The sequence below is a fragment of the Misgurnus anguillicaudatus genome, chromosome 10 (genome assembly GCF_027580225.2).
Source record: "Misgurnus anguillicaudatus chromosome 10, ASM2758022v2, whole genome shotgun sequence".
Classification (NCBI taxonomy): domain Eukaryota; kingdom Metazoa; phylum Chordata; class Actinopteri; order Cypriniformes; family Cobitidae; genus Misgurnus; species Misgurnus anguillicaudatus.
Window position 1 is genome coordinate 29,139,055 of NC_073346.2, and position 23,255 is coordinate 29,162,309.

The window sequence follows — 23,255 nt, forward strand, 5'->3', positions numbered from 1 at the left end:
ATAGCAAAATCCATTGAATCCGATTAGACCATTAGCATAGCACTCAAAAAAGTTTCAATATTTTTCCTATTTAAAACTTGACTCTTCTGTAGTCTGGTACCGCCAGACCCGAAGATCGGTAAACCGTAAAATCGAATGTTTACCTCTAGGGGAGCTATTGTGGCCTATTTTCAAAAGAGTGGATTGTCCCTTTAACCTTTTTATTACACTCTAAAAAATCCTTGCACTTAAACTTTTAAGTTTAATCAACTTGAATTTCCAATTTAATTCAACTTTTGTGACTAGTGAGGTTTTGCTATAAATTATAAAAAATAAAGTTAAACAATATTGTCCGATGCGCATATTTTAACAATATGCAAAATGTACAAATCTCAAAGTAAATGATGACGCGAGTTCTCTTTTTTTGGACTACAACAAACACACGGATTGTAGGCAACTGTTAACTTCCTGGGATTAGTGATGTAGACAAGACCGACATTATCATAATTCCTCCCGTTCGGACTCACAGCCTGTAAGTTAACTCCTGTTAGCATTGCATTGTTACCGAATCTTTCAAACATGGTAAGAAGCGTCACGTTTCCAGCTCACGTCAGAGGTATTCAGCCCAATCAGAGCTTTTTTTTTAAATCGGTGCGCTTCAGGAAGAGAGTGCAATCTGGAGGTACAAAAATGTGTGGTATCTGAAAAATAATGTGTTTTTTAACCATAAACCATAAAACACATTGTATTATACCAAATACACAACATAAAGTAGTTTTTTAGAGGTGCTCTTTAAGTTATTTCAACTTTATTCACATCAACTCCTCATTTGTCAAGAAAATTTAAATTGATTAAACTTAACAATTTAAGTGCAACAAGAACTTTGTTTTTACTATTTATTATTATATTTATTTATACGTAAGCCTCTTTGTAAACTACATGACAGGCTATAAATGTGCTTTTCCACAGTCGTTCAAAAATTTGATTTATGCCATTTGTTCAGTACATTCATACTACAAACATTACACTGCCATAAAACCATAATAGCACATTTCCCAGACTTGCCTTAAATTTCTTCCATTTTTTGTTTGTGACATGCGACACCTTTACTAGAAGGCACATACCAACACAAACCTGTCATACCTGTTGCTATCTTTTCCTTTCTCAGAGTATAGCGTGTCTTGACTAGCTGGGACTTTTATTTGACAATGCTGATGTTTAACTAAAAAGAAGGAGGTCTCAGAATACCTTTGCTCTCTGTAGATTGTGTAATTCAAATAGTGTACACAGAGACTTTGAGAACGAAACAGAATCTACATTTTCTCATCTCGGTGCATTGAGCACGGCTTTAAAGTGGCCATGGGTGAGTTTTAAAGCCTTGTTCCTAAATAATATGTGTCAGGATTTGTATGGTTTTTGTTGTATTTGTGTAGTCAGATGTCTATGATAGATAATGGTCATGAAAATGTCTTAAGTACGTTTATTTATTAGTAAGACAGACTTTTATTCAAAGTGACTTTACAGTGCACATGTGTGTCTCCTGAGGCTCAAACCCATTAACGTATAGGTTGAGCTACAGATTATGTATTAATTCCCTGATTTCCTGGTCAGTTCTAATACATAATATAAACTTGTAAACTAGATTCTTTATTGCTGTGTGTAACTGTCTCTATCTACTGTATGCGCTATATTTGTTAAAGAACATGGTTAAAGTTATTAAATGAGGAGACATCACTTTTATTGCATGGTTTTTATGAGTAATGAGTCTGCTACCCAAACAACACAACCTGTTATAGAGGCGCGAACTAAATTGTATCTTTTAGATTGACCCAAATCACATGATGTCATACTTTAGTTGTGAATCATGCACAGTTCTCCATTTGCATTTAAGTTCAGTTCACTCAGGTTTGTCTCACATACCGGCACTTCTAGGCCTGTTGAAACACATTGCTCTGGCTCTCCAGCTGAAGTATTTCATCTGAGAATCGCATAAATCCTACCATTTAACACATAATTTCCGTCATGTTGTTTCATGCGTTATACAGATAATTATGTGCTTTAGTCTGTAGGCCATTTATTTCAAAGATAATGTGTGGCTGCTCAGCAGTGTAACATTAATGAAATTATAAGAAGCCATTTCCCCAAACTGAAATAAAGTAACCCATGGTTGGGTCAAATATGGACATTTTATGGGTTAATTTATGCCAAAGGTTGGGTTTGTCTATATTTTACCCACCATAGATTAAAACAACCCTATATAAGTGCAGTCCATTTACAAAATTGTATAGCACTTTAAGTCGCTTTGGACAAAAGTGGTCTGGAAATGCATAAACTTAATGTGATTTAAAGGTGCCATAGAATAAAAAACTAGGCATAGATGAATAATAAGAACTCTGTACATGATAATGACATCTGTACATTATAAGCCTCAAACGTGTTTGTTTCCTAATTTTTATGTAAACCTCGTGCACACAGCAGACTGCTGAAAAACAGGCCAATCTCAATGTAAAACACAGACTGTGATGTCAGAGTCGAGATGTATGCCCCAACATCAAAATACATATTAAGTTAGATACAAAGTTGTTAAAATGTTTACTAATGTGTGCTGCTGACATGAGCCTCAGAACAGAGCCAATCCTAGCAGAGCTTAACGTTATTATTCATGATGACACTTCCAATAGACCAAAAATAGACCATTTCATTCAAAGTACAAATTTTAGGGTTGTAAATGACATATAAAAATGTTTTTATATAAATATAAAAAACTATTTAACATATCATTTCAATGCATTCTTTGGCACCTTTAAAACAGTGTACTTTAGCCACTTTAGCCTCCAATGGTCTCGCTTGTTCAATTCAATTTTATTTTATTTATATAGCGCTTTTCACAATGGTTTAGTTGTTCCAAAGCAGCTTACATTAATAAAAACAAGTGAAAACAGAAAAACAGAGGACAACAAAGTAGCAAAGTACATTGGCTAAGATTAAACGGTACAATTGTAAGGGAATATTCCCTTTTTTTATAAATGTTTGGTGGACTTCATTGTCTCCTCATCCTACGCACCTAACCGGAACTAACAGGTGTGCGACATTGTTCTTCTAACAATTGTAAGGGAAAAAATAAAATATATATCCATCCGTTTGGCCCAATGGTGGACATCAAACATCATGGCAGAAGGATTGTCGCGCGTTCGGTCTTTTCCGGCGCTCACAATGACGTTTTAACATTACGCAACATAATATCTGACTCCAAAAGATATGAAACATGTTGTACGTAATTCTGAATCAAATTGGATAAACGTTTGATCATTCTATTTGACTTATATTGATATTGAACTCATTCATTAGATTACCAATGTCGTATCAGCCCACACCGGCCATTGCGCGGGTTCCGAACACAAACTTGACCGTACTAGAGGTTATGACTAAAGCAGTTTAACAATGCCGCTCCCGCAATCTCTTGCTTAAAGTTCACATGTAGCCTCATGCAATCGTTTGTATAGACGGTTTCATCGGATGCACGTGTGCTGGCGCTATACACGTCTGGATCCGAACTTTACTTCCGTTTCGTTTTTTTAATGGTCTGACTTGCTAAACTGATCTCTTGAACAAATGCCTTGTCGAAAATAACAAATGTTTTGGTTTCCTACGTACTCTATGTGTTGTTTTTTGCTTGTTATATAAATAAACTACGTTTAAAGAACTTTGTTGTTATTTATTCTTAGCGGAGTTTACCGGAAGTTACGTGCGGACCACGACAGCCGCTTGTTTATGTTGTTACTGCTGAAACCGTCTATACAACGTACAAAATTCAAACTATAACCAGAGGTTCAGGCTTAGCACCATCTAGCCGAATATAGTTCAATCATACATACAACTTATTTATAGCAGAAATAATAACCAGCGGTTATGACTTATCACCCTGATAGCCCACATACATTATGATTACATAACAACTTAGTTAAGGTTAATCTACCATGCAATAACCAGAGGTTCATGACTAAAGCAATTTTAACAATACCGCTCCAATGACTCTCGTTAAAACGTATCCATATAGCCTCACACAATCTGTTATATACAACTTAATTCAAAGAGTCAATAATACAGAGCAAATAAGAACGAATGCAAACATAACTATTTATTATCCAGGTAGGAAAAACATAATTCAGAAGCCAATTTACATTCCATTTCAAATACGAAACAATCAAACGAAAAACCATTGCATACCTGGTAAGGATGAAGATCTGGTTACAGATTCCTCAAAAGAAATAAAAATACAGGATTCTGTATTGAAGATACAGCATCATGGGGGTTCCTTTCTGCATATAGAAAATCCCAAATCCCCACCCAAATCTTTTAACATTTCCCTTAAATACCCAGAGAACAAAGCATTGAGATAATGATACTGATTGGTTCTTGTAAACCCAGGGGTGTTCCCTAATATACATACAGTGGGTGATTGGTCAACATGTTTAAGGTAGGAGGTCTCCCAACATTAGGTTAAGTTTACCTATTTTATTGTCACACTTCAACATTGAATTCTGTTGTTATTTTAATAAACCAAATTGTACATTGAAACCATTCATAATTCATATGACACCAAACAAGACCAGTTTCAGATATACTTTGTGTATGTAGAATGTAGCATTCCATATACAGTTTGCTTTGAGAAATTGAGGATAGGGGGAAGAGAAAGTGCGGTAGGGTGTGACTCTTCTGTCTCCACACCATAGGGTAGCTGTCTTGGGGGTAGATGTAAATTTGATTGGATCTTCAGATCCTCTGTGTTCTAACAAAAGGGTGATTGTCTTTGAGGTAGATATTAGCTTGATGAGATCTTTTTAGTTTCTCACCAGAATGTATAGTCTTTGATTAACGGTTCCCTGTGGATTCAGACAGTTTTACGAATCCCTTTTGTCAGAGTTTGGCATCACCTTACACAATGTAATGTATAGAAAAAAGTTCAAAGTTAAGCTAATGTCAGCTGACTGCCAAGGGGTTGAAAAAACTACAAAAACCCTTTTAGGGGAAAGTCCTTAGAGAAAAAACCCTTGAGAGAGAGCCAAACCTAGCTGATTCTAGAACAGGTGTCTCTCCTAGTGAGCCATGGCCCCAATGACCTTTGCTTCAACAGTGCTTGTCTTGTGTCTGTTCCAGAGGTGCTTGTGCTTATAGACTTCGAGGCGACCATGGACGACGAGTTAACGGTGCGGGTGGGGGACATCGTGAAAAACGTCTCCAAAGGCAAAGAGGATGGATGGCTGGATGGAGAATTGCGAGGAAAAAGAGGAATATTCCCTGCCAACTTTGCTAAGGTCTCGTCCTGTTAGAGAACTCTTTCCATAACCATATGTATGTCTTCTAGCTCCCAAGATTGTCATTTTCCAAAAACATCTCCTCTCCCCACAGGAAGTGCCTGTTTACTTAATAGGGGACAGCAACAGAGAGCCAAGAAGTCTAAGAAAACGTAAGTCTCCTTTCTCCATGAAGCAGGGAAAGCTTAAAAGCAGGACTTTTACATTTAGCTCCTCCCAACATTTGGTTGAATTTCTGTGCATCAAGTGTAGTACACTAAAATAAGCAGCCTAATGAAAGGTTTGTGCCACCACATCCGGTCTCAAATTATACCTAACAAAATCAAGTCCAGCACTATAGGCTAGGAGGACTATACTATATCCGCTATAAAACCCTGCAGTGCTTGTCATAAAAAGAGTACTTGTAAAACTGAAAACTGGAAGTGCTTCTACAACAGTTCAGTTTGTTCGTACCTTCATGTGTTTAAAAATGCTCCATATGTTTTCGACGTTTTTAATCTCTCCAGCGAAGGAACCAAAAATTCAGACCAGGAGATGTGAGGTGGCTTTTGCTTACACTCCCATGAATGAGGACGAACTGGGGCTGGTGGTTGGGGAGACCATAGAGATTCTCAAAGAGGTATTGTTTAAACTCAATAGCCTACTTTATTACAAATGAGTGCTATTTTACTGGTTATTTTGTTCATGTGAATGTAGTATAATGGATTTACCATAATAATACTGTAGTTCACTAAAAAAATGAAGAGTCAAAACTCATCTGACTTTGTTTTGTGTAACTAAACTTTGGAAACTAATCGTGGCTGGGGTTGTGATTGTTTTTGTGACTCCAAAAATGTAGTTCATAACACTTGCGTGCTAAAAATGCAGAGTTATTTTTAACCCAGTGTTGGGTCAAAAAGGGACAAACTCAGCTGTTGGGTTAAATTAACCCAGAAAATGTTATATTTGACCAAACAATGGGTTAAAACAATGCACCATTTTGGATTGAAACAACACATCATAGGTTTAATTACAACAGAATGTCCCTAACTTTTAATAGTCAGCTAGTAATGTTTCAGCCATAAATGATGTTTTGAAATGAATATTTATGTCATTATTTATTATGTATATCTGTTGATTTTAATGAAGGAAAATAATACTTAAGATTCTCTGGAGTGAATGATTCAATGACTTATGACTAAATTTTTATTTACTTGTCACCATTTATTTACTGAAAACCTTTCTTTGAAATATGTAATACTTTAAACCGTTCTCTGTTTTGTTTGGCAGATTGAAGATGGGTGGTGGATGGGAAAGAAAAACAACCAAATAGGAGCCTTTCCATCAAATTTTGTGAAAGAAATTTTTGTCCCTCCAAAAGGTGATTATTCCTAAACCTACAGCATTTATTAAGAGACTGTCCTCCAAAATAACGACCTTATAGTTTGTTTACAGTGGATCATAATCACTTTTGCGTCTTTTCTCCATATAAATCAATAGTTTGATCGTTGGAATATCTTAAAGGGCACCTATTATGCAAAATCCACTTTTACAAGGTAATGTGTGTTGTTGTGTGAACGTAACTACTCGCTCCTTGTTTTTTAATCCTCATTAAACCAAAGCAGTCTCATTAGACATGCAGTTTTGATTTTTTATCAATGTGAGGTCACATTGATAATGCCCCGCCCACTTACAGTCATGCATTACCATAGTTTCCATCCTCAGCGAGTTGTACTCTATCCACTAGATACTATTGTCTCAGACTGTATTAATCAGATCTATTTTACCTAAAAGTGCTCACTGTCTGTTTGTAAGGGAGTGAGGAGCTGTAGCTCATTTGCATTTAAAGGTATAGACATTAAAACAGCAGTTTTTCCTCACATAGGCATTTTGGACATGCTATGATAAATGACCTTTGGAGTATTTTGAGCTGAAACTTCATAGACACATTCTAGGCACACCTGAGACTTATATTGCATTTTGTTAAAAGGTCGCGTAATAGGTGCCCTTTAAGTACTTGTTGAAAAAATTTGTGACTGTTTTGTAAATGCCTGAATAGTGTAATGTGTAATATAAATACAATGAATCCTGGTGGTTTAAATAGAAAATCATATCCCAATGTCAACAAAGCAAAATTATAACCCAATATATAATTTCATACCCTAATATATTAAAGGGACACTCCACTTTTTTTTTTTGAAAATATGCTCATTTTCCAGCTCGATCCCCTAGAGTTAAAGGAACAGTTTGTAGGATTGTGGCCAAAACTGGTACTGCAATCACAAAACTTGTGGCTAAAACTGGTTCTGCAATCACACAACTGGTGGTCAATACACAAAATGACAACATAAACATCAGGGCTGCAACTCCATTTTTTAAATGACAATATCCTGGCCGGACCACTTTTGTGAGTGATATAAGTATTTGAAATGAAAATGATTCTTAATGTCTAGTGACATATCAGGGCCATTTTATGATTAATTGATATACATTTCTTACATACTGTTCCTTTAAACATTTAATTTTTACCATTTTGGAATCCATTCAGCTGATCTCCAGGTCTGGCGGTACCACTTTTAGCATAGCTTAGCATAATCCAGTGAATCACATTAGACCATTAGCACTGCGCCCAAAAATAACCAAAGAGTTTCGATATTTTTCCTATTTAAAACTTTAAACTATTAAAATTGGCTGCAGGAGGTGCAATGATATAACGCAGTGCCCATAAATAGTCCCCTGCTATTGAAAGTTACCAAGGAGACTATTTACAGGCGCTGCGTAATATCATTGCGCCTGCGGCAGCCATGGTACAGCAGAAAAGTCCTTGATTGTTACGCCAGAATGAGAGTATAGTTCCTAGCCATATATGCCTAGAAAATCACAACTTTTATTTTTCTGTCGGTCTTAGTACACGATGTAACTACAGAAGAGTCAAGTTTTAAATTGGAAAAAGTCGTTGGTTATTTTTTTAGCGTGATGCTAATGGTCTAATCAGATTCAATTGATTATGCTAAACTATGCTAAAAGGGGTACCGCCAGATCCGGAGATCGGCTGAATGGATTCCAAAACTGTAAAAATCAAATGTTTAACTCTAAGGATAGGTTGATTTATGAGCACTTCTTTATGCGCACAATAAGCATTACCATGAGAACTTGTTTCACGATATATGTTCTTATGTTCTGCAGACAGCAAGATGACTGAAGTCAAATCCAGACCTAAACTCTCTGAAGCTCTCTTTAGTAAAGAGGTGAAGCATATTCAGTTTGCTGTTCAATTTAAGTATATATATATATATATATATATATATATATATATATATATATATATATATATATATATATATATATATATATATATATATATACATTTACTCATTGACTCTTTCATTTAAAACAGGGAAAAATGGAACAGAGACCAAGTTTAAGGAAAAAAACATCAAATGGTAAGCATCCTAAAAGTAACTACTATCATACTATCAGTAAATGATGATTTGCTGGTTTTGCTGGTTCTCATCAACTTGAAGAGGATTAAACAGCAATACTCCCATAGTTAGTCTATTTTTGACAGTGAACGTTGAAGATAACTCTTTAGTGAATAATAAGTCTATTCTCAAAGAAACATCCCTTCGGGCTTAATACCAGATAAGAAGCAACTTGCACTTTCAGATTCAACCACAAAATCTTCATTCTGTACAAAGAGCAGGTTATTGCTTTTCTAAATGTCACAAAGTCAGTGCAGTGAAACTGACCGAATACATTTGACTTCTCCACAGTAAAAGAATGCTGTCAGGTGATGTTCGACTACACAGCTGTTGCTGAAGACGAGTTAAACCTGAAGAAGGGAGACGTCGTCACCATTATCAACAAGGTGTGTTGGGTGACCCACTGACTGGTTTCTGTTTATATACACGCATATGTTACTTGATGACAAACCGGATTTGTGTACGTGAGATAATGGAGAGTGTGAGGATGATTTCCTGATATCTCTGGTTTACTTTGGACAAATGTCTGTGATTGTACACTGTCCAAATCAGGCGTTTTCAAACTCCCCTTGCTAAACAATCATTATATGTCAGTCATAGATATTTTGTATAAAGAAACATTTAATTGGCTACACAGTGAACTTTTACAAATTTTGCTTTGTTTTTTATCTTTGGAAATTGTCTGGGGACCCCTTAGAACCTTCTGGGGGACCTCTGGAGGTCCTTGGACCCCAGTTTGAAAACCCATGATGCAGATTACATGGCTACTTACCAGAAAGTAAATGTACTTTTGTACTAAATGTATTAATTGAGTTAAAACTATTTTATTTTGTAAAAAGACATGGGTTTCACTACATAAACGAGTAGATAAATAAAATATAATAGCTCTTCATTCACTGCCTGTGCCATATCAGTATACAAGCAGGCGTCTTTTTCCTGGGCAGAGAGTCAGCTGTGTTTTTGTTTTCTTTTCTTTTTCCCTGAAGGCCACTGACGACGACGGCTGGTGGGAGGGGGAATTAAATGGACGCCGGGGTTTTTTTCCCGATAACTTCGTCATGGTTATCCCAGCGGATACCCTTCATGTGAGTGTTAAAGAAATGTTCTCAGGATTGGCCAGAGAATAGGATCCTCCCTTGTATCAACATTACTGTGGGGTTTAAGTAATGTTCTGGCTCAGAAAACTAAATTTAGGCCAAGGACATTCGTGTCAGTTTACAGATTATTTTTTTTAGCAGAAGAGGGCTAAAATCTGTTTTAATAGCATGATCATGTCACTGATGGCATTACGGCTAACTGTAGTCTAAATAGCTACATCTTCCTGTTACTTTGGACTTATCGTTGTTTTGTTGACAATTTCTCATCAATGCAGGTTGCAAATGCGGGTCAGCCTCCGGCAAGACTTGGTTCTGTGAAAAAAACAGGTAAGACTCATGTCATAGCGGCAGGGCAGGTTCAACAAGTCTGTCTCTTCAGATTACATCGACTGTAGTTGGAGAGGATGGAAATAGTTGCTTTATGATTTCATGTTGCTGGAGTTTTGGAGGTGTGTGAGCTGGTTGGTTAGGATAAAATGCTGATTAGTGTACAGTACTGTAACATGACAGCCTTGCTTTGTACCTTATATGGCATGCAAACTAGATACGGTCTGAGATGTAGGTTCGAAAAACATGTGAGGTCACCCATGAGCCATGTCCTTAGAAAGCTCTTCGACTGGATTGTTTGTTTTGTGAAATATTACAATTGTTCATTTTATCATAAAAGTTTATATCAGGCAGTAGGTCTATATAAAGTACATTATAGTTCGACACATTATGTGACCCTACACTGTAAAAAAAATCCATAAGAAAGGTAACATTCCAGCGGCTAGGGTGCCAAGAAAAATACTGTAAAATTATGGGCACAATAAATTACAGAATTTTTTCAAAATACAAAGATTTTTTTCTGTAATTTTATTTTAACACTGTAAAAATCCGTAAAAAAATAATTTGACATTATCACTGTAAATGTAAATCGTAATTGAAAACTAATCTTTATTCCTTGGCATTTTAATCTTTTATTGATGCTATTTCTGTCTAATCTGTTTTGCGTGTTTCTAGTTTTATTACACTTGTTTTTATCCTGTACAGCACTTTGGACAGCTCTGCTATGTTTAAATGTGCTATATAAATAAAATTTACTTACTTACTTACTATAAAAAATCTGTAAAAAAAACGGTAAAATTCCGGCAGTTAGAGTGTGGAAAAAATACCCTAAAATAACGGGCACAATAAATTATAAAAAATTTTCGTAAATAAAAATAAACATTTTCTGTAATTTGACATTAACATTGAAAGAAATCCTTAAAAAAAAGGGTAAAATTCTAGCAGCTGGGGTGCCAGAAAAATACCATACACTGTAAAAAATGTCTGTAGAAATTACAGTATTAATTTGTATTACTGGCAACTAGCTGCCAGTAACTTACTGTAGATTTTACATTTATGTTATTTACTGGCAACATTTTGCTCAAAGTTAAATGAACATGAAACATCTTTTGACTTTATCGTCTACAGTAAGTTACTGGCAACCAGCTGCAAAATTACAGCAAATTTTTTAGAGTGTAAAATGCAAAAAAAATCTGTAATTTTACATGTAAATACATCCGTAAAAAACTGTAAAATTAAAAAAAAATTAAAATATAAAAAATATAAAAAATCCGTAAAAATTTTTTAAAATAACGGGCACAATAAATGACCAAAAAAAATTTGTAATACAAAAATACTTTTTCCCTGTAATTTTACATTAACACTGTAAAAAAATCCATAAAAATGCTAAAATAATGGGCACAATAAATTACAGAAATGTTCCGTAATGCACAAATAAATTTTTTCCCCTGTAATTTTACATGTGAAAACCCAGCTAAAGTCAATTTTTGTGATTTATTTTTTCAAAAGCATCCTACATAATGTAAAAAACAGTTGTAAGGCAGCAAAATCGCGATCTAAATTGGCCAGAAACGTACAAACTTTGCGTCTATTCAAGTTTGGTTTTTACAACTGGTTTTGTGGTCCAAGGTTACCAAAGCTGTTAAGTCAGAATATATCAGTGGTAAATATAGAAAATGACTCATAAGTTTATTGAAGGGTGTCATCAGTTTCTTCCTCATTCCTTCCCTTAAGCAGAGACAATCTTGATCACCAATTCCAGAAAATACTGTTAACTAAAGGAAATCTAGATCACATCTTTTCAGTTCGACTTAGATTCTTTCCCTTCTTACAAGGAACAAGACTGTTGAACAGTTCTTGTAAAGTACAGTACAATCTATTTGTTTACATCCCATTGTTGTCTCTGGGGAATGAACAAATTCAGTTGTGCAGTAGCTCACATCAAAATCCTTGATGCAGTTTTGAACCGTACAGTATCTGTGCACCTGTTATTTGTAGGACAGGAAGTGAGCCTTTCATTCAGCTCGCGTGTTTCTCACATTTTGCACTCAAGCGCAGAGACACAGCCACCTCCCACCAATATTGCATATTTATAATAACCGACTAAATTGCTACTGTATTATATCTGCAATTTTAAATAAACGCCATTCATTAGTGTGAAAATCTCTGTTTTCTGCTAAATTTAAATATATACACAATATTCACCACCACAAACCACTGTGAGAAACATTGAAGCAGCTGTGTGAGGTTGTAACAGGATGTTGTAGGCCATAGAGAGATGTCATGTGGGCAGACCCTCTAGAGGAAAGAAATGAGCACATCACTGCTCTATATACACGCCTTCACTGCCATAAGAACAGAGAAAACTGACAGGGTATGTATAGACTCTTTGTTTTGAGTTTTTTATGATATACTTACAGTTATTGGGTTTGGCTTTGAATCAAAACATATTTAAATACTGATACAGATGAAAGCGTGTTGTATATTAGAAAGGACGTTCAATGTCCGATGTTCACATATGATAGCTGTTTATCATCAAGATCATGCTGTGTATGCATTTAATAGAACACATATTTCCTGAGACTTTTTAATACAGTTTCTGAAAGTGGTTTGTAAAAGGCATAGTTCACCCAAAAATGAAAAATATGTCATCATTTACTCATGTTGTTGCAAACCTGTATAGATGTATTTGTTGTGATGAACACAAGGGAAGATGTTTTAAGGAGATATTTTGTAACCAAACCGATCAGAGACCCCATTGACCTCCATAGCTTCTTTTTCTTACGATGCAGGTCAATGGGGTCTCTGATCGGTTTGGCTGCAGACATTCTTCAACATATCTTCCTTCTTGTTCATCGGAACAAGTAGATTGGTACAGGTTTGAAACAACATGAGAATGAGTAAAGGATGACTGAATTTTCATTTTTGGATGAACAATCCGTTTAACTTTTATGGGTTGTTGGCCATTATTATTATTTTTTTGTCTTAATTTGGCCACAACTTTCTCTGTGTTTTAGCAAATGGAATGATTTTTGGTGACAAATCTTATATTGACACATATTTTGAGAAAATGTTTTGAAATGTTTTACTAACTCAACAATACCATGGGCAAATTTACTACCCTTTCGGGTTGTTTGTGTACAAAAAAAAAACACTAAATTAACATGCTAACATGCTAAATTAACATGTTATAAACATGCTAACATGCTAAATTAACATGTTATAAAAAAATCTGTTAATCACCCACAGTACTGATCAAAATTTCAATGATTTTAACTCTTTAATTGCCAAGTTCATAAATGATGTCACTGATTTGGGGACAAATACACAAAATTACAGATTTTCAATATAAAAAGTGATTGTGGACTGAATTTTTTACCTTTTTCACAGTGATGGGCTTGTCAAAGATTAGTAAAACATTTGCTTTGATGCATATTTAGTTTTGTGCAGCATCAGGTTTTATTTTTTTCTCCCTAATTTGTGTTTGTGGCTTTTCCCCCATTGACTTCCATTTTAACGACATTTTCCGATTCCAAAGCCATGACACCTTATTATAATACATTCTTGGTTGTTGGTGGTTTTTCCCTTTGCTAAGAGGTAAAATTTTTCAGTTAACCCTTTAGTAGGCCAAAGAAAAAACAGAGCTTAATTTCTGGTTTGTACATTGAGTTATATGGACTATTAAAGAGTTAAAATTATGGAATTTTTGTAAGCATTTTGGTGGTTTCGATTAGTACTGATGGTGATTAACAGATTTATGCCAAAAAAATGGGGAAAAAAATCATCCGATACATTTTTACAGTTGTTTAATTTAGTGGCTTTTTTGTACACAAGCCTTTTTTCAGCACAAGGAACCTTTTTAAGTTATTTTTTGGAGCATGTTTACCTTGAATTGATAGACAGTATTTTGGTGTAAAGGTTCAGGGTGGACAGAGGTTAACAGGCCTTGCAAAGAGCGTCTGCGCAATGTGTTAAAGCACTGCCGACTACACCAGCATATTTAATAGGTTCTTCAGAATTTTAAGGTTCTTTATGGAACCATTTAGCCATGGTTCTTTTATGGCATCGTCATAATGCACCTTTATTTTTAGTAATGTGTGATAATGAGTGACCACTGGAATTAGTTTTTTTTTTTTTTTAAGTTTAGTGATTATTAATAGTTAAACTGACTGAGGTTTAGTAAGGGAACCCATGAGAATTCTTGTGTAGCTGGCCGCACATTTGTCAGGAAAACTTCCCAATGTTCCCATGCCACTGAGACCTCCAGCATGTGCTCAATCATATGGTGCTGTTCTTTATAACTTTGTGTGAATTATAGAAGTGAAAGCTAGCATTAAACTTAAGAAACATAAATGATAGGGCAGGTTTGTTAGTGTACAGATTGCACAGACAGGAAAAGCAAATTTAAGATAAAATCTGCTTCAGACTTCAATAAAACATTGACATGGTACTGACTATAAGATCTCTAAAATGTTTATGTCTGTATTTCAGTGAATCAGATGCCAGCGATGGACCAGAACAGCTCTGATACAACCTCAAAGACAGAGACTAAAACTGAGACTAACTGCCTAGCCCTTTACACTTTTGCGCCACACTGTAACTTACGATTAATGTTATTTCAAAAGCACCAATGGTCCGATTCACGTTTTTACATTTGGTGTGTAAGTGTGTATTAGTACAAGTTAACGATATGCAAATTATCGTCAACGTAAATCTCTTTTCTTGGACTACAACAAACACATGGATTGTAGGCAACAGTTTAGATTTATGATGTAGTAAAGATGGACATTATCATAATTCCTCCCGCTTCGGACTCACAGCCTGTAAGTTAACTCCTGTTAGCATTGCATTGCGAAACTTTCAACATGGTAAGGAGCGTCACATTTCTGGCTGACGTCAGAGGTATTCAGGCAATCACAAGTAAAGATTAGCTGGCCAAATCTATGCGTTTCAGGAAGAAAGTGAAATCTGGAGCTACACAAATGTATGATATGTGGAAAATTATGTGTTTTTAACCACAACCCACTCGGACACATTGTATTACACCAAATACACCAAATGAAGTTGTTTTTAGCAATGAAATAGGTGCTCTTTAAGAAATATGAAACGCAATGTGATGGTGTTTAATTGGCCATCCTGTCTTCTTTAAACAGCTGAGAAACCAGAAACTAAAGATTTTCGAAGTGACCCACCAGGTAAAATTAAGTTGCCTGGTCTACACAAACCACCAGTCCCACCACCACCAGCAAAGGAGAAGCCCATCAAACTGGTTCCAAAGTAGGTGAAGCTTCATATGAAATCAAAGAGTTTTTGATACATTTGTGAATAGTTTAATACATCAAAACATACAAAGTGACTGAAACAATGATGCAATTGTAAATAAAATAACACCAAGATATTCCTACTGTTTACTTCCAATTAACTCTGCATGTTTAGAGAATCATTTAGCATCTGTGACAGTGTTCCTCTAAAGAGCTTTTTAAATGTTCGGTTTTATGAAGAGTAATGGAAATTTTATGAGTTGCTGAGAGACTAAACAAACTCAAACTGCCCGTTTCCTGTTTTTCTGTATGAACGATAAAAGCGGCCCTGTCCTAAGGCAAAGTTGAAAACTGTCATTCGGACGGGGATGCAAACACAGATTATGTATTACAGTCGCTTTGCAGTCTTACTTATCCTTAACGGATCAAAGTGATGCAATGTTTGTAATTTAAATGTTTACCACTTATAGGTGTAAAATATGCAATAGTTGCGTATTATAGTTTGAACCTTATAGATGTTAATTTGAGTGCTTTTAATCAATCAGTGTGTTCTTGATGTATTTGTGTATTTTATGTAGGTAGATGATTTTTAAATAAAATATTTTCTTTTTTCTTAGAAACACTGAAGAGCCGCCAACTGCCTCACAAAAGCAGCCCATTGTCTCAACAACACAAAAAGAGGTTCAAGACAAACCCATCGACAAGTTTGATGGTGTAGATGTGTCCTCAGAAAAACTGAGCCATCCTACAGCCAACAGAGCCAAACCTCCACAGAGAAGACCACCGACAGCTCTCCAGACCACCTCACATGTGAGTTTGAGCTGAACACAAAAAGGCACAAATGTGGTTATGCATCACATACACACACCAGAATCTAAATTAAACGGACACTTCACTTTATTTGAAAATATGCTCATTTTCCAGCACCCCTTAGACCAGGATTGGGAAACACTGCCTTAGAGTTAAACATTTGATTTTTACAGTTTTGGAATCCATTCAGCTGATCTCCGGGTCTGGTGTTACCACTTTTAGCATAGCTTAGCATAATCCATTGAATCTGATTAGACCATTAGCATCGTGCTAAAAAATAACCAAAGAGTTTCAATATTTTTTCTATTTGAAACTTGACTCTTCTGTGGTTGCGTTGTGTACTAGGACCGACGAAAAATTAAAAGCTGTGATTTTCTAGGCAGATATGGCTAGGAACTATACTCTCAAATTGGCGTAATAATCAAGGACATTTCTGCTGTACCATGGCTGCACCAGGTGTAGTGATATTACGCACTGCCCAAAAATAGTCCCCTGCTATAGGGGACTACTTTCAGGCGCTGTGTAATATCATTGCGCCTCCTGCAGCCATGTTACAACAGCAAAGTCCCTGATTATTGCACCTAACTAAGAGTGTAGTTCGGCCTAGAAAATCGCCACTTTTAATTTCCTTACGGTCTTAGTACACATTGTAACTACAGAAGTGTAAATTTTTAAAAAGGAAAAATAGAAAACAATACATAAAATGACACAAAAAAGAAAGTCGTGCAACGGACATGAAAACTAATAGAAAGCTGAATTTCGTGCCATGGACACAAATAAATTAATCACATTTTTCATGACTAAATGAATTTCGGTGAGATCATGTTGGTTTTCACAAACAACATCATATGTTACATTTTTAGCTTTTGAGATGGTCTAACACAGGGTTCTTCACCCCTGGTCCTCGGGGACCCCCTTCCAGAATGTTTTGGGTGTCTCCTTAATTAACACACCTGATTTAACTCATCAGCTTGTTAGGGAGACATTCTGGAAGGAGGCTGATGAGTTGGTTCAGGTGTTTTAAACAAGGAGACATCTATAACTTTCTGGAAGGGGGTCCTCCAGGACCAGGGTTGAAGAACACTGGTCTAACATGATCTTCTCCGTATGATATGGCATTGATAAATAAAGCAAATAACGTCTGTTCTTCATAAAGGTATGATATCAGAAAAAAGATGGATTATTCCAGACTTACTAAGGGACGGTTTTCCGGACAGGGATTAGACTAGTCCTAGACTAAAATAAATGTAAAGCTGTTCAAACTCAAAGCATCTTGTACTGACATATCTTAAAATACATCAGTGTCTTTTGTGTTGCCTCAAAATGTGCACAAGTAATGTTTTTAGTAGGGCATTTTTGTTAAAAATAGTTATATGTCCTAATTAAACTAAGGCCTAGTTCTAGTTTAAGAAAATCCCTGTCTGGAAAACCACCCCTAAATGTTTGGATAACACTTTTATTAATGAAACTATATATAGTTTAACTATATATAGGCTTAACAGATCACTGGTCAGTGTCTTTAAATAGTTACACTGTAAAACATTAGCTGCTTTAAAAACATTATTTAATCAAATTTGCAGTGTAACGGCGCATTCACACGGGGCGTCAGCGTTAACGCTTCCCATTCACTCTTAATGGGTGACGTCATGCGTTGCCGACCTGAATTGTGGATCCGTCGGCGCTGCGTCAGTGCCATTGGTCGTGGCAGAAGTTGAACATTTCTCAACTTTTCAAGCGGCAACGCGTGCGTCAGCCAATCAGATCACCTTATGCAAATTACCTAGAGAGAGCCAGCCAATTACGTTTATGGAAGAACGGAGCATGTGTAGCGGCCACTGTGATTGGCTGTTGGCCACGCTTCAGACAAGCCTTCCGTTAAGCGTTAACGCTTACGACCCGTGTGAATGCTCCGTAAGTCATTTTAACTCATTCCACCCAGCCGTTTTTTGAAAAGTTGACAGCCAGCATTTTTTGTGATTTTCACAAAAGTTTCACAAAATGCCTTTCAGGAAAATTTTCTTCTAAAATATATAAACATACAAATATATCAAATAAAAAGAACAGACCCTCTGCTTTCAAACAAACAATAAACAAACAAACAAAACGGGATGTTTTAAAATCCTATATCTTTATTTTTTTCTCTGCTTATAAACCCTTATGGGTATTTTTTAATTATTTTTTTTAGCAAAAAGCTTAAATAATTGCATTTTTGTAAAGGAATTTTTTTAGAGATCAGATTCAGAATGATTATCAAAACATACACAGAGTTTAAAATTAGTAAATAAAGTTTTGGCTTCAGTTTTTTTCATTAAAAAAATGATGCAAATGTTTTCTCTTAATTGATAAGATCAATGGCGTGGAAAAATGTACTTACTATTTAGGGGTTGCTGTAATAAAATAAAATAAAAAACAAGTTGAATGCATTGAATAAACTACTTATCTGTTAATGTTTGTTAAAGACTTTATGAATTAACGTCACTAAAGGTTGAAAAATGTATAACATTGCTTTATGTTTATATTAGCCTTTTATTGCATAAAGCTGATAGTATTTTTTTACATGTTACAGATGGTGCTTCAGCTCCCAACAAAACCGAGCAACCAACCAAGTCCACCTCACCACCCAGCACACAAACTGAAGCCAAAGCTGTGATCCAGGATGAGAACCCATCACTGGCCTCTGTGCTGACAGAACTCAAAGATCTCCGCGTCTCTCTGACTCTCCTCAAAGCTCAGCATGAGTGAGTATAAACCATTTACAATCACACTGGAATGATCTAAGTTATATCTACAACTGGTATCAGTTTTTATTGCAATATAAATTTTTCTTTCCCAGGAGAGACATACAGGAGCTTAAAGAAGAACTGAAGGACGAGAGAGATAAACGGACGAGATTGCAGGTTAGTGCTGAGATTTTTTAAAAATCAAAGCAACCCTAACTAATCTTACCATCATTTTGAAGTAGGCTATGTAGCTTTAGCTAGTACTATACATGTTTATTTATTTATTAGTCCTACATGCAGCATGCTGTATAAAGACTTGTGCCCAGCCCTATGTACTGCTCTCATCCTCTAGAGGGCAGCATTGAGTTAACAAACTATGCTGTTATTTTAGTTCTGTCAATCCGTCATCCCTAAAGCAGAGAAATATGTGACCCAGTCTTTGAAACCATTTTCCCACATTTTTTTCTGTGAAAATATAACCTTGAGTTGATATCTTTAACACTGACTGAGTAAGGTCAAGTCAAAGATTGAAATCAATGTGAAATTGAAATTGTGATTGAAATCCAACGTTGATGCTCCTAATCTCATACTTTGATGATTAGCAAAGAAGTTTCAAAACTGTTCAATTGATTACATTGTAAAAAAATGACTTTCTTTCTTAGTATTTTTCTCTTGTTTTCAGTACAAATATCAAAACATTCTTTAAAGCAACACTATGTAGTTTTTTTACCTTTAAATAATGTCTCTAAAATTATTTCAGTGATAGAACAACTTTTAACTGGACAAATTGTACTGTTGCTGCAACCTGAGCAGCCTCCTAGCTGCTACAAGCACTCTGCAAGTGGCGGTGGAGGGTAGGAAACACAGCCCCGCCCCTCCCCCTGCCTGCAGAAGAGTGTCTGATACCAGACACTGTTGCGCTTTTCAACCACATGGGGGAGCTGTAAGTCATTTTTACATGGAAACTACATAGTGTTGCTTTAATCAGGATGCATTTTCTTGATGAGTTTTTAGACCAAAAGTAGCAAATTTGTGCTTAAAACAAGCAAAAAAAATTGCCAACACTTAATGAAAGATTTTTTTTACCTCATTAGCAGATTTTTTGCATGTTTTAAGCACAAATTTTACAGAGCCCCTAAGGTGACATTGGAGTAAAAAAAAATTAAAGTTTAGTTTCATGTGCTCACGTGAAACTTTCATGTGCTTACGCAAAACCTTCATGTGCAGAATTTTTTTTACATTTTAGTTTCCATGCTGACGCAAAACTAAACACGGTAGTTTCACGTGCGCACGCTATAGTTTCAAAAATATTAAGTTGAATTGAATTAGTATGGAGCAAAAATTAAATAAAGTTTAGTTTTGCGTGCTCACGTGAAACTAGCGCGTGCTCACATGAAACTAGCGCGTGCTCACGTGAAACTTTCGGGTGCGCAATAGTTTCACGTGAGCACGCGAAAGTTTATGTGAGCACGCGAGAGTTTCGCGTGAGTACGCAAGGCTATCGCGCACGCAAAGTTTGACGTGAGCACGCGATAGTTTCGCGTGAGCACGCAAAACTAAAATTTATTTAATTTTTGCTCCATGTCCCCTTAGGGGCTCCGTGCTAATTCACTTCAATTTAATATTTTTTTGTTTTGAAGCTAAAAAAATGTTTTTTAGATTTTTCAAGAAAGTGCTTGATTTAAGAATTTTTAAATATTTGTACGCAATTTAAAGAAGGAAACTTTCAAAAAACGTTTTGTCCCCATTTTTTAATTCATAGATAACAACAAATGAGATTGTAATGATATTTCGACCATTGAACTGGGAAATGTCCCCGGTTTTTATTTTAAACATCTGGTCACCTTAACATACAGTATATATCTGCTACTGTTAACCTCAAGAAAATTTAGAAACATTAAAATTATATGTATATGCATTTTTTTTTATTAAACTCAGTCAATCCGTAAAATGTAAATAATGCAATCCTAATGCTAGTCTTCAGTATAACTTTCTAAGTGAAAAAATGGGTGTGGTTTTAATGTTTGCAGGATGAAGTGGAGGCTCTGAGGAAAAAATAGTCACTATAAAGACCAATTTCACTACCCTATGTGATGCCCCTTGTGGACATAAATGATGTGAAAACTGCAGAAAGACGAATTTGGAATTTGGAGGAATTGGACATGTTACAGTACCTGGTGAATAATTCCTGACTCATTGGACCACATTCCAAAGCTATGTTCAGGAAAAGACTTATTTGTGTCTGATATTCAACTCATATGGTTGTGGGAGGCCTTTAATACATTTTTAAAGTGTAAATACCAAATATTTGAGTATCTTACTGTATATTTATATGGCAATTTAGGGTTAAACAATGTCATATGTTAAGATATTAACACTTGTTTTATTCAAATGTTTTTGGTTATATCCTGTGGAGTAGGGCAGATATTTTGCTCATGGTCATCGCAAATCATTTTGCATTTGCATTAAAGTTTTATCTGTGTTCAAATCATTGTGGTTGTATTTTTGTGAGAAGAAGAGCTTTATGTCATACAAACAGAGAAATCTGTTTTTGTGAATAAAGTATTTAAATATTTACAGTTTATTTTCCCCAGTAACCAAACAGAGAACTTATACACTGCAAAAAAAATATTTTCTTAGTATTTTTGTCTTGTTTTTATTAAAAATATCTAAAAATTCTCAAATTAATATGCCTTTTTCCTGATGAGCAAAAGGACCCACGAAAACAAACCCAGCTTCCAGACCAAAAACATCAAATTGAAGTGATTTTGTGCATAAAACAAGCAAAAAAAATCTGCCAATGGGGTAAGCAAATTTTTCTTGAATTTAGTGTTTAAGAAAAATGTTCAAGATTTTTTTTGCTTTCCCCACTGGCAGATCCCTTGCTTGTTTTATTCACAAAATCAATTAAAACCTGACCTATTTGGTCCAAAAACCAGACCCACCTTCCTGGGTCATCTTGCTCATCAAGAAAAAGCATCCCAATTCAAGAATTTCTAGACACTTCTACTGAAAACAAGACAAAAATACTAAGATTTTTTTTTCTTGAAAATAATTTTTTGCAGTGTAAATGTGTAGTTTGATCATTACAACAACAAAAAATGCACATGACAATACAGCCATTTAAAACACTTCCTTGCAAGTATGCACAGGATCTGAAAGTGTTTAGTTTTCCCTATGAGAAAGACGTGGTATGACTGGTGTGGATTTAGTTTCTGTTCACCCAAAAAACATTTGGAAACCATGTGGAATACATTAAATCTTCATGACATAGTCTCTGACAATCCAGTGGGAATCAGCTATTTTTATCAGTAACATAAGCGAGAGAAATGTTTGTAAGGTTTCGAAGTTCTATTGCTGTGATGACAGTCAAAAACAAACTCAAATTATTTCCTTTTTTGGGCTTTTCTTTGATGTAAACATGTGGGTACATAATAGTCATTATTTTAACTCTTCCCAAATATCATAAACTTGTTATATAAGGGAATGAAGTTGCAACACTTTTAAACAATGACAAAAGTTGTTTCTTTAGGAAATACTGCCATTATCTTCTATGTAAACATATCTTCGTAGTGATTGTTAGACTTGTCAAAATGTTTGTGTTTTTACCATTTTGGATAACCGTAAAGTTCAAATATTTCAATCAAAGTGTACACATCGTGCCAAGATGTCTTTATATTTTACTCATCCAAGCATCTGTGAAGGAAATCAAATAAAGCACCCAACTACCATAGTAACAAGAGACAAATGTTTTCAAGATGGACCAAAACCTGAAGTCTGAGATGACTACAAATAAACACGGTTGCAAATACATGTAAAAGACATATAGGGGTGGTTTTTCGGACAGAGTTTACACTGCAAAAAATTATTTCCAAGAAAAAATCTTAGTATTTTTGTCCTGTTTTCAGCAAAAAATATCCAAAAATTCCCAAATTAAGAAGCTTTTTCTTGATGAGCAAAACAACCCAAGAAATAAGTTTATTTCTAGACCAAAATATTCAAATTTAAGTGATTTTGTGCATAAAACAAGCAAAACAATCTGCCAAGCAAAAAAATCTTAAACATTTTTCTTAAACACTAAATTCAAGAAAAAAAATTTACCCCATTGGCAGATTTTTTTGCTTGTTTAAAACATTTTGCAGTGTAGATTAATCCAGGAACACACTGCAAAAAAATTATTTTCAAGAAAAAAACTCTCTAAGTATTTTTGTCTTGTTTTCAGCAAAAATATCTAAAAAAATTTTTTAAATCAAGATGCTTTTTCTTGATGAGCAAAACGATCCAA

The 23,255-nt window shown here is 35.2% G+C and overlaps 1 protein-coding gene across 2 annotated transcripts; it reads left to right on the forward strand.

Moving 5' to 3' along the window:
• Positions 1-1,133: 1,133 nt before the first annotated feature.
• sh3d21 (SH3 domain containing 21) lies at positions 1,134-21,458 on the forward strand. 2 transcript variants are annotated; one of them, XM_073872311.1, is made up of 17 exons: positions 1,134-1,342; positions 5,137-5,294; positions 5,389-5,446; positions 5,801-5,913; positions 6,564-6,654; positions 8,460-8,521; positions 8,671-8,716; positions 9,047-9,141; positions 9,453-9,533; positions 9,742-9,840; positions 10,128-10,179; positions 14,671-14,733; positions 15,333-15,456; positions 16,058-16,246; positions 18,806-18,988; positions 19,084-19,147; positions 21,001-21,458. In XM_073872311.1, exons 1-17 carry the CDS (start codon positions 1,339-1,341, stop codon positions 21,028-21,030), a joined length of 1,512 nt encoding a protein of 503 aa, XP_073728412.1. In that variant the 5' UTR covers positions 1,134-1,338; the 3' UTR covers positions 21,031-21,458. The 2 variants fall into 2 exon arrangements, with proteins under 2 accessions (XP_073728412.1, XP_073728413.1); XM_073872312.1 differs by lacking the exon at positions 9,453-9,533 and having other exon boundaries at positions 1,137-1,342.
• Positions 21,459-23,255: the final 1,797 nt, after the last annotated feature.

Coding starts and splice junctions, on each gene's coding strand:
- sh3d21 (XM_073872311.1), top strand. Junction 8,522..8,670: donor AAGCTCTCTTTAGTAAAGAG/GTGAAGCATATT, acceptor CATTTAAAACAG/GGAAAAATGGAACAGAGACC. Junction 8,717..9,046: donor AAGGAAAAAAACATCAAATG/GTAAGCATCCTA, acceptor ACTTCTCCACAG/TAAAAGAATGCTGTCAGGTG.